The sequence below is a fragment of the Melitaea cinxia genome, chromosome 17 (genome assembly GCF_905220565.1).
Source record: "Melitaea cinxia chromosome 17, ilMelCinx1.1, whole genome shotgun sequence".
NCBI classification, from domain to species: domain Eukaryota; kingdom Metazoa; phylum Arthropoda; class Insecta; order Lepidoptera; family Nymphalidae; genus Melitaea; species Melitaea cinxia.
This window is the reverse complement of record NC_059410.1, coordinates 8964807-8977597: the sequence shown is the minus strand read 5'-3', so window position 1 is coordinate 8977597 and position 12791 is coordinate 8964807. Positions and strand designations below refer to the sequence as shown.

The 12791-nt window shown below is 35.0% G+C and overlaps 2 protein-coding genes across 2 annotated transcripts; one reads left to right on the top strand and one right to left on the bottom strand.

Moving 5' to 3' along the window:
• Positions 1-14: 14 nt before the first annotated feature.
• LOC123661934 (putative GPI-anchor transamidase) lies at positions 15-9293 on the bottom strand. The gene is made up of 7 exons (XM_045596866.1): positions 9105-9293; positions 8754-9032; positions 8223-8431; positions 7967-8084; positions 7499-7609; positions 6065-6243; positions 15-142 (listed from the first exon to the last, which is right to left on the bottom strand). The coding sequence occupies exons 1-7, from the start codon at positions 9180-9182 to the stop codon at positions 67-69; spliced, it is 1050 nt and encodes a 349-aa protein (XP_045452822.1). The 5' UTR covers positions 9183-9293; the 3' UTR covers positions 15-66.
• A 456-nt stretch (positions 9294-9749) lies between these two features.
• On the top strand, positions 9750-11706 carry LOC123661624 (ras-related protein Rab-43). The gene is made up of 4 exons (XM_045596579.1): positions 9750-10073; positions 10142-10226; positions 10592-10848; positions 11489-11706. The coding sequence occupies exons 1-4, from the start codon at positions 9861-9863 to the stop codon at positions 11588-11590; spliced, it is 657 nt and encodes a 218-aa protein (XP_045452535.1). The 5' UTR covers positions 9750-9860; the 3' UTR covers positions 11591-11706.
• Positions 11707-12791: the final 1085 nt, after the last annotated feature.

The window sequence follows — 12791 nt, the reverse complement described above, 5'->3', positions numbered from 1 at the left end:
AATAAAACAATATATATTTTAAGAAAGTTTTATTATTTATAATATAAATATTACACTAATAATTATTTATACAGTAGTTGGTACTAAATGCATTGGAAATTGTGGTAAGTATTCCTTCCTCTGTGACAGTTTGTTTTTGTTTCTGCAACAAATTAAAAAAAAATTAATATAAAAAGGCGTGATAAAATAAAGATCAGTAATCAAACAAAAAAAGTATTAGTATAAAATAAAGATTGTGAAAGTATCAAACTGTGTTACTACTACTGATAATATAATTGGCATAGTGATATCATGGCAATCCATTTTTTACTTTTGAGTTTCTATTAATCTTGTTAGTTTGCTACTGTAAAATAGATTCAGTAAAAACATCTGAGAAGTTTTAGCAGCAATAAAAAATATACATATACGTTAGGTAAAGTATTCTATTCCAGAAAAAATGATACAAGATATAAGAAAATTAAACAACACCAACAAACTAGCCCGTTGGCGCAGTACTAGTCGTGGGTTCGATTCCCACCCCGAGTCAAATAGGCAGGTATTTGACCACAATCTCACCTGATGTTAAGTGACGATGCGGTCGAAGGTGGAGCATGCCTGCCTAATAACAGCCTATTCACTCTGGCCATGAAGGCACCCAGATTGTATCGTTCGGGAAACACAGACGCGGGCAACGAGTTCCATTCCTTAGCTGTGCGCATCAGGAAAGTAGTGCCAAAGCGTTTTGTGCGCGTAAGTGGCATATCGATGACATAAGGATGGAAAGATCGACCGCGCCTAGTGTCCCGATGGCGGAAGGTTGTTGGGGGAATTAGATCGTGCAATTCCTTCGCACACTCACCGAAATATATTTTGTAGAACACCGACAGACGATCTACCCTACGCCGATGATCGAGACTCTGCAACTTGGTGTCTGTCAGAGTAGGGTCACCTATGAGTCTCTTAGCTCGTTTTTCCACCGAGTTCAGAGTTGCCAGTTGGTATTTGGCGGATCCATCCCAAAGATGGCAGCAATACTCCATACAAGACCGAACTTGTGCTTGATATAGTTGAAGCAGCTGTTCTGGAGTGAAGTAACGCCTGACCTTAGAGAGAATACCTAGTTTTTTTGCTGCAGTTTTTGCTTTGGACTCGATGTGTTGCCCAAAGTTCAGATTGGACGTTAGCTCTACACCGAGGAGCTGTAGGGAGTCGGTAATTTCTACAGAAACATCCCGGAAAGTCGGAGCCAGGTGTAAAGGGCTCCGTTTAGAGGAGAACACACACGCCTGTGTTTTTGTAGCATTGAACGTGACCAGATTGGCATCGCCCCATTCGGAGACTGCCTGGAGGGCGACGTTCAAGCGGCTGACCATATCCTCTCGACAAGACTGGATAACATCCTTACTAGCCCTTGCACTCGAAAAGTATCTGTCCGTCACTGTGCTGTCGTCAGCATACCCAAAGGTACCGGGGACGAGCAGATCGTTAATATGCAGCAGGAAGAGGGTAGCGGACAAGACTGATCCCTGAGGAACACCGGCGTTGATAGCCTTTTGGTCCGACGAGTATCCGTCAAGGACAACTTGTATTGAACGTTCGCTCAGGAAGTCAGAAATCCAAGTGCAAAGGCCAGGTGGGATACCATATGAAGGAAGCTTGCTTATAAGGCTCGCGTGCCAAACTCTGTCAAAGGCCTTCGAGATATCGAGAGACACGGCAAGTGCTTCGCCGTGTTTATCAATGGCCTCACTCTATACATGTGTGACATACACTAGAAGGTCCCCAGTCGAACGGTGCTGGCGGAAACCGTACTGCCGGTCGCTGAGGAGATCGTTACCTTCCAAGTGGGCCAAGAGTTTGTTGTTCAGTGCACGTTCCATAGTCTTACAGAGTATGGACGTGACCGAGATGGGACGGTAATTGACAGGGTCTGCACGACTACCTTTTTTGGGCGCAGGCTGCACGTTGGCAAGCTTCCAAGACTTCGGCACTTTGCCAGTCTTAAGTGACAGGCGGTACAGGCGTGTAAGAGGTGGAGACAACTCAGGGGCACATGTACGCAGGACTATCGCTGGTATACCGTCCGGTCCGCTGGCCTTGTTTACGTCTAGAGTTTGCAGGATTTTAAGGATCTCTTTTTGGCGTATGCGTACTTCTGCCATAATGCAGTCAGCACGAGTTGAGATTGGTGGAGCTTTTCCTGCGACATCCAGACGCGAGTTCTCAGCAAAAAGAGATGCAAACAAATCCGCTTTCTCTTTTGCAGAATGGACCAGTGATCCATTAGTCCTCAGCAATGGTGGAAGTGACGGTCGACAAAAGTTAGATTCAACGGCTTTTGCCAGGGACCAAAACGCTTTGCTCCCAGAAGGGTAAGAAGCTAGTTTGGCCCCAATGCGGCTGATATGGTTGAATCTAGCCCTGCGTAACGTCCTTTTACATGACTTGGCGGCTTGGTTAAAAGCTTTCTTCAAATTCCGAGAATTCGGAGACTTGCGCGCTCGAGATTCAGCCCATGCAGTGTATGCCGACCGCTTTTTGGCTTCTGCACGATAGCAGTCCGCATCAAACCATGGGCGAGCTTTTCCATTCATCGCTACGTCAGAGTATGGTATAAAATATTCCATACCCTGACGTATAACCGCGGTAATGGCTTCAGCGCAGCTCGACGGATCATCAGAAGAAAAGCATACCTCTCGCCAAGGATAGGACGAGAAAAAGTGACGCATCTCATCCCAATCTGCTGCTTTGTATCGCCACACCCGTCTTGGGCCACATGGGGCTTCTTCGGGTGGGGAACAGACGGATATAGATTTTACCAGACAGTGGTCAGAAGTACCCAGTGGTGCAGAAACTGTTATTGAGTAACTGTCTGGATCAGTTGTTAAAAATAGGTCTAAGCAGTTGGCGGTATGAGAGTCTACGTCTGGTACCCTGGTAGCACAATTTACAAGCTGGGTGAGGTCTAGCGTCAAGGCTAGTTTACGCACTTCTCTCCCAGCATGGTCGGTCACCTGGTATGGGTACAGCTACTCCTGGTGGTGGGCGTTGAAGTCCCCCAGGATGACTAACTGTGCCGAAGGGTAACGCTCTCGAGCCTTATCCGCCGTTAGGGTAAGATGATCACATAACTGAGTTGTTTCCACGTCTTCACTGTGCGAACGGTAGACACAGGCATACAGGATTTTCTCCTGTCCTGTGTCCACCAGAACCCATAGGATGGAGTAACTGGATGTCTCAAGGTGCTTAAGACGCTTGATGCAAATGTCATCACGGACGTACACACAGACTCCGGCACGAGGTATGAACCTGTGCTCCAGAGAATACCCGGGGTAGCTGAGGTACGCCGTGTCAGCCGGACATCTGATCTGCGTCTCAGTGAGGAACAGCAGCTGCGGTTTTTCTGTTTCTAGGTGGTGGTGGACAGATTGAGATTGGAGTGCAGACCTCGGATGTTAGAGAGGTGCACTTTCAATGGGAGGACGTGCAGCCGCTGTGTATACCTTATTTTACTTTTGTGTGCTTTCATGGGGAGTGAATAGGTGCTGGGGAACGCGAACTGGACGAGGCGGCATCCTACCAACCAGGTGTCAGACTCAACACCGCCGCACGGAGGGAGCCTGACGCGGAGACCGCGGGGACGCCCGAGCCCCCCCAGAATGGCTACCTGGTCCTCTCTTCCGGTCGCCAACCGGCAGGGTAGATTATTCTGGGATTTTTCGTCAGGTGGCGGGGCAGCCTTGCACAGGTGGCTATCCTGCTACTTGGGCCCCCAACTTCCTACGGTCGGCCAGCGGCGGCACCGTGCCTCGGATCCCGCTACTCTCCGAAGCCAGGATGCGGCAGTGATGAGCAGACAGAATCGGTCACATAGAGTGCCACAACTACCCAGACTCATCCCCCAAATGGCTGCTCTGGGACCCGCCCCGGAACACGGCGATTGCCGTTTGGCGGCGCGACTTTACCCAGAGGGTGGTAATCAAGCCACGGCCGAAGCCTACCACTGCAAGAATTTTGTCGGCTCTTACGACAGGCCTTCTTGCCGGGCCGTAGGAAATCGTATTCTACTGCCCGTCCCTACACGGGGGATTTATTTATATAAGTATTATTTATGTGTTTATCGAAAAAAAAATGAAGAAGAAGAAATATACATTATTGTGCATAAAAGTTAAAGTACATAGGTATCTTAAAGAAATAAAAACTAACAAAATAATAATAAGCACAAAGGCTAAGACTTTATCGCTAGGTAAGCGATTTCCTAGCGAGCGGTAGAGGAGATTTTAAAACAAAACAGAGTAGGGTCATCAAAAAGGCAAAAAAGTGAATCTTACTATCTAATAATATAATAATAATATAAATAAATAATAAACATATAAATAAATTAATTATTTAATAAATAGCTAGCTATATTAGTCGGCTGTTACCTACAACACAGCATTAGGTTGCTTACTTTAGAAACAGATGTGTGACCGTGTATATGAATGTATATAAAAATATATAAATGTTATAAAAAAAAAACTGTGTTATATTTTAAGAGCCATTTCACAATTTTACGCTCTGCAAGTTTAGGTAAATTTGGTCGGCATCGCGCGAATCGTACGAGCCGCGCGATCTTTGTGCTAGTAACAACTAGTTTCGACTAGCCCGTTGGCGCAGTTTGTAGTGACCCTGCTTTCTGCTCCGAGGGTTGTGGGTTCGATTCCCACCCCGAGTCTGGGTGTAATATAAATATTTATTTATATATTTATATATGTATTATTTATAAGTATGTTTATCGAAAAAAAAAAAAAAAAAATATGTAGCTATATATACCAGTCGGCTGTAACCTATAACAGAAGCATTAAGTTGCTTACTTTAGGAACAGACGACCGTGTGTGTATTGTGCAAATATTTATTATTATTATTAGTAAGTATAGTGTGACAACCAAAAGACCATCTTGATCATTTTCTAATGTATAATAAAAATTAATAACTATGGTATAAAATGTTTTTTACATAATTAATTTGTTAAAAATTTCAAGTATGTTATATAACAACAGTCAATAAATTTAAAATAAAAATAAAAAATCAATTTTATGAAACAATTTTTTTTTAAATTGATTTCGTTTTTTTAGTTTACGAATGAATCTAATATTTACGATATGAATAAAATAGCATTTTATGACATCGACACCGACAAACATATTAATTAACAAATAACAAGACAAACAGATTGAAATGCTTATTTGTATTGATAGTGTGAGAAAAGAAAATTAAATTATACATTTGTTTACAGAAATTATCATTATATTATTTTACAGTCATTTTCGTAATATGTTTATTTTATTTATATTTTATTATGAAAGTATCAAATGCGTTTTATCCGCTATAACAACAGGCGCTTGGCGCGTGTGAGCGAAAGAGACGGCTGCGTAGAATTTGGCGTGGACCTTACCTCTAAGAGCGCTAGCGCTCGACTGATTTACTGGGCTTGATGCGTGGTAATATATACTATCTTTTTATTATTTAATATAAAATGTATTAAAAATAATTACATCTTTTAATTTTTTTTTTGTATTCCTTAATGATGTAAGTTTACTTTGATGAAGATAGTTCGTTAAAATTTCTTAGTTTTCTAAGAGAAATATCGCTTTTAAAATTGTACTTATTTGGAAAATATTCGTAACTTTAAATTTTTTTTATCGTTTAATAGAGATACAAATGGAATAAAAATCTATGATAGTGTGCAACAAAATTATATTCCACATATTATGATATTTTTTTAAAATGGTTTCAATGTAGAGGTTATTGAAAAGTAGGACTTCAATGTATACATTGCGACCGTTTACCTAGGGAGGAGGCTGATGAAAAGGTTAATAATTTTATACACATAATATAAATCAAAATTCTGATCTGACTATGGACTACAACAAAGGTTGCTTTATTATATTTCAAGAATATAAATTACATTATTGCATCCAACACTGAGATTAACGACGTCTTAATATTACAATTTCGCGGATTGTTACCGATTTTTGTGAAATGGCTCTTAAATAGTAATCTGCTTTATAGTACATTAGTGTATACAAAGCTCTTTAATACTTACATTGATTGTAATTTTTTTCTCTTTGGTACTTCTTGAATATCAATTGGATCTGTGGTGATAATAACTGGTCTGACAGATCCAAAGAAATCTGTGATGGGAACTTTGCTTGGGTCTCGTTTGAAGAGATCTCTTCGAACACCCACTGTTGATAAACAGGCACTCTTTGGGCACACAGCAAGCTGGAAACATTAATAAAAAAAATGCAATTATTAATCTTATACAGCCTATATTATACATCTTACAGATGGATGTTTCTTACTCTTTCCAAGATACGTATGTAAGCATCTAAACCTCGCACTACAGATAGGTTGGTCAAATTTGTCACTAATATTAGAAGTTATAACTCCTCTATCGCAGTAAAATTTAAAATTCTAAATAATTAATATGAACTTGGTAGATTTCATTTCAATGAAAAAAATTCTGATGTCAATTGGAATAACTGAGTTCAGTGATGTTTTTGAATTATTTTTAATTAAAGAAACTTATCGTATTAGAATATCCACCAGATGACCCAATTTTGAATTGCTTGACTAAGACATTTTTAATCTAGACCAGCCTTTCCCAAAGTGGGCGATAACGCTCCTTTGTGGGCGCTGCATGCATAAAGGGATTCTTTGTACGGTAAGAGACCCAGGAAAAATGTTGCGTCGAGGCTTGGGGATTTAATTTATTGGCTTGGGACTTAAATCATCCTTCACATTACTTTTTATATTAGATCGATTATCTTTGTTTTATTTTAAATAAAAGATACTCTGCCTAAATACTATAAAGTTGCGTTACAATAATCATTCTCATTAGCATGTGTAGCCCGTAAGAGTTAACTTGAGACTTGAGCGCCGTAATAGTTAAAGTAACTCTTGAGGGTTATAGTAAAAGTTTCGTTAGGAAATAATGTTTAATCTCCGTTAATATAGCTCGCTTATTAAATTAATTTAAAGTTATAGTGGTTTTTAAGTTGGTGAAAATGCACTATAAAATAATTTATGGGCAGTAGACAAAATAAGTTTAGGAACCCCTTATAGAGACCTATATATATATATATATATATATAAGGAAGTTAAGGCTTTATTTATTCACTTGATTTAATCTTGAAAGTTATACAACTATTTGGAAAAAAAATTGGTGGTCTGTAAAGTTGGTTTACGGACGATAGTTTAACGTGACAACAAAACAACTCCTCAGACGTATAGGCCATTCGAGTGATAGTATATGAAATATAGATACATGCGGCGCAAGTACTGAGCGGAATGGGATAATGCGGAGCGAAACGCAATGAACAATCCTTTTTCATGCCGCCAGCATTTATCAATTTATTAGACGTTATCACGTCAAAAATGCATTAAAGATCAGTTTTTAGTAATGCTTTGTACCTACAGGAATAATTGGTATTAGAGACATTTCTTACATAATATTACAAAATAAATAACTACTTACAAATTCTGACATAGTCTTCTTACTGTTGGGATGTACATTTTCTAGAAATTCCAGCACATAATATGTGTATCTATCAATTATGTACACTCCTATTGCTGAGTCGACATGATGCTGTAATTAACATAAAACTCTATAAATCACCACATCTAACCAGGATCCACAACCAAACCACATCTAAATAGGAGCCGTTTCTGAGATAAATGTGCACAAACACACAAACAAAAATTCTGTTGTTTTGGGGTTATTTGAGACGATAAAGGTCCCAATAATATTTTTTCTCTGATATCTTAAATGTACAACAGACAGCGACCTGTTACATTTTATTATATGTATTGATTACCAGTATTTGTTAAGACATACTGACGACATTACAATTATTTTAATAAAATAAACATATATATGATTAATAATGATTTCATAAAAAAAAAATGAATGACAAAACAAAAATATAAGGAGAATAATACTTACTGAGAGTGAGTCTTCACCGACAAGACTGCTGGCTGTCGCTAGTATATTTGGGGAGTAAAACTTCTCATACATAGACGATGCTTGACAAGTGTCTATTATGAAAAATATTTCATTATATCTGAAAAATAAATCATGATATATAAAACAAAATTAATGCCACAATTAAAATAATAAAGTTATAAAAGTCAAACATCGTTTAACTTATGTTTCACTGTAAAATTTATCTTTGAAGTGTTTTTCATATACATATAAGTACCTTCGTTTTTGCCACATTTGTTCAAGAGCGTCAGCTAGCTCCTGACTGGTAATTTCTTCCGAATCTTGAAATTTTAAGAAGCCATCTCCACCATGTCCTGTGAGGTAGATAAGAATGTTACTTCCTTCATCGGTAAGAAGACGCTTAGATCTTGGTGTGTCTGGAGGTACTCGTCCGGTGAGAAGACGAACAAAGTTTTCAACTGAAACCTGTATAATATACTCCTGTTACTTTTAATTGCAAATTATTAATATTTTTTACTAAAAGTTAAATTACTTATAATTGTTTGCTTGTAAACGAAAAGAAATTAAACTTCAGTTTACATTAATGAGTAATAGATCCATAGTACTGGAAAAATAACTAATTAAATACACATTATTATGTACAAGTCAGACTACTTGTTAGATGTTGATCAAATTTAAATGGGACCACATGACGAGCACCAGCTTTCATTTAAAATATGAAAAAATATGAGGTTGTCTCCTCCTTTTTTGGCTTCGGTTAGAAATGTAAATTTAATAAATAACTTACTTCATATCCTCTGTAATCAACTTCAACATCATCACCATAAACATTAATTTGTTCATGTGCATTATTAAATATAGTAGCTGGACGGGGATTTCTCGGATTACAGGCCATGTCGTCGGATATCATGAGTATAATTTGGCTGTCTGGAATACCCAATCGCTTTACACTTCGGTATATCGACAGCACGTTAGCTACATGACGATAATTGAACCAAAATCTCGATGTATCAACTAATACAGCCCAATTATTTGTGTGATTTGACTTCTGAAAATTCTCTGGAATCTAAATTTATGAATTTTAATAGTTGTTTCACTGTAAATTTAGTATTATCAAAAAAATATGTTATAAATTTACCTCAATAGCATTAGTAATACTTTTCGTAAATAATATCGCAAAAATTAAACTTAAAGAAAAAACATTATACAGAGTCATTTTTAGAATGCTAATAGATATATAGTATCAACATAACTTTATTTCTTCTATGTTCGATATTTATAAATTAAATTTGATTGATTGATACTCTGCATGTGTATGATAAGTTGTTAACCAATTTGACAATTCACAATTGGTAAATTGTATTTGTTGCCTTTTTCTAATTGACTTGGTAGTATTAACTGTTTTATTTTTTTATAGAAAACAATTTTAAAATTTTAAAATTGAAAAAATTGTACAATAATATAAAAAAATATACACCAATAATTAAAAATAAGCTTAGTATTTACTATTTAGTTTAAAGTTTATTATTAGAGTAAAGGTGAAACATTTTAATCAGTGTAACGTTCTCTAGGAAATTTTTTGAACAGAAACTAAATTAAGGTAGACAAAACAAGCTTAAATTTTTTCTTTAACTTTGAGAAATAAAAACACAAATAAATTGTAAGAATAAATTGATACTTATTATTATAATTGCATTTGTTACATAGAGCACTGTAGACCTAGTGTACTAGACTACTATAAACTATAAACTCTAATAAGATAATATAACCGTATAATAATTCGTTTTCAAACTAGCAACATGCTTGTTTAAACGTCAGACTCAATATTTGAGAAATGATTGTCAAGTGAACAACGTAAACAGAATTTTTTTACAAATTTGATCACAATAAAGTAATGATGAGTAGCCGTAATCCTACCACTCTCATGAGTGTTCCTGATGAACAATTCGATTATCTATTTAAAATAGTTCTAATTGGTGATTGTGGGACGGGCAAAACGTGCATTGTGCAACGATTGAAGTCCGGTAACTTCATAGAAAGACACGGTAATACAATAGGCGTAGATTTTTCAATGAAAACTCTAATAGTTGACGGAAAGAAGGTCAAGGTTAGTAAATAAGAATTAGAGAGCCTTCTGCTCGATAACTAGATTCATAATTAATCAAAATGTATCAGCTTCAGATATGGGACACTGCTGGACAGGAAAGATTCAGAACAATAACTCAAAGCTATTATCGCTCTGCGAATGGAGTAATTATAGGTATGTTGTGTAATCTGCCTACTATCGCTTTATTTATTATTCAAATAAAATAACACAAATCTTTCTTAATTATATTATGTCAAATACTACTTGCAGTTTTTTTTATTACTATTTAAGTGGCTCTTAATATTTTCGCTTTATTTGCGGAGCAAAACCCAAAATAACACAATCATATTATTTTTATGGTTTGGTAATCTTTTCATATTATGAAATTATTAAGCAATTACTACTTATCCTATTGACGTTATTTAATGCACCTTTGCCATTAACCATACAATTAATTTATAAATCGGCTGTTTTTGTTTAAATATTTTACTAAATAAATTAAGTCAACTAAACTTATTTATTAATATATTTTATTCCAGTGTATGATATAACTAAAAGGTCTACATTTTTGTCCTTACAAAAATGGATAGAAGAAGTTAGACGATACACATCTTCCAACGTTATTGTATCTTTGATAGGAAACAAGTGTGACTTGATTGATCAGCGTGAAGTTGAGCCTGATGAACCAAATTCATTCTGTCGTTACATACCTGAGATTATGTTTGTAATGGAGACGTCAGCAAAGGATAATACAAATGTGGAAGATACTTTCCGTGGCCTAGCTACTGAACTGAAGGTGATAACAATATTATCTTATATAAATATGATTGGTGTTTTAAAAATAATGTTGCCTTTTATTGCATCTTTTCTTTTTGATGCATTTTGGTGTACAATAAAGATTAAAGGGTGAGTAAATGACTTTTTCTTTACATTCAAGAGTAAATTTCAGGTATTAATATTAGCTAGGCTTAGGCTATTTAGCGATAAGATCGCCTTTGTACATCTTCTATTGTATCTTTCTTTATATGTGTCTGTATTTCGGTGTACATTAAGAATAAATAAATAAATAATATTATTTACAATTTAATCTACTGCTTTTGTAGTTAAAATGTTTTTCATATATTTTTTTTATATTATAGCATTGTTTTGTATCCATGAATCTGCTGATAAATTTATAGTTTATTACATTATTTGTCTCTTTTAAATATTTACGTAATATAAGCTATATTTAGATTAAATATACTGACATAGGTGTTTTCACCAATATATATATATATATGTCCTCATCTTTGCTTCTACACCTTGCAGTGTGTTATTTTATAGTCTCTTATTTTCCTAAATAAACATTCTTAAATAGAACCAGTAATTTTAAAGATGTATGTATTCCAACATGTATTCTTTTGCTATTTAATATTAAGTATTAATGTTTTTTTCAGCGGCAACACGATAACAGTGAAGGTCCACCAGCAGAATCAGATTCCGTTGTACTTGGTGAAAGCCATCCAGTGAGTAGGTGTCAGCCTTGTAGGTCTTCTTAGATTTCTAAACTTTGTGTATGTCTTTATAATTTGATTTTAGCAGCCTGGATAAAACCAAATATTTTTTATCCTGCCATGATTTAATGGTTATGTTTGTGCTTTGTAAATATTGTCACAAATTTATGTAATATCTAAATATTATGAATTCTTGTACCGACCAAGGTGCTGTTAGAAATGTAAGTGAATGATCAAGAATCTTGACTAACATTTACGATTATTTCGTTAATAATGACAAGTGACACATATGTAAAATAGCAATCAAATATCACATATTTTTATTAAAAATGAAATTAACCTTTTTATATAATTTTAATATTTTTATTTTAATAAAATGAGATTGATATTTTTTCCAACAAATGTATGGTGCTTAGTAACTGAATGTTATACAAAATATTTTCAAATGTATGTCACAAAGGATAAAATCGCTTCAAAAGACCAATATTTTATCCGATTCTCTGTTTTTTTTTTTCATTTTTGACTAAAATGTTTATTAGTTTTTTTCTAACAAATTATATTCTACTGAATGCCGAAATTGAGAAAAAAGAGCAACTACCTCTTGTAAATGTTTTATTAAAAAAAGTAATCAAAGCAACTGGAGCTTCAGACATTTGAAATAGATTATAAAACTTTTGTAATTAAGTAATAAAATAAAATTTAAAAATAAAATCTATTCATTAAAAAATTGTCACTGACGAATTTTTGGAGTTCTACTTTAGCGTAATATTTGAATGTCTTTCCTTTAAAATTTCACAATTCCATATTTATTATTTTATTAAAATTTAAAGTATTATTTTACTGTAAATTAATTCTCATTAGTTTTTAAAATCTTAAGTATAATTAAAAGAAGTTTTAAATGTAGTCAGTTTCGATAGTGTAAATAATAATAGATAAATATTTGTACCACCTAGTCGAGACTGATACGCCATATTTACATTTTTAAATTTATAAAAAATAGATTATATACTTTTCCTATTTCATTTACTAGATGTAATTTTTTTAAATGTCATTTATTTTTCTATTTCTATAACATGAATTTTAATAGAAAAAAGTGCATGTGTGCAATTCACACACGGAAGAAGTGAAACTTCTTCCGTGTGTGAATTGCACACATGCACATTCACACACGGAAGAAGTGAAACTTCAGAAAAGTAGCTTATGAGAGATTTTTTACCGAGAATTTAAAATACTGTGTAATATAATC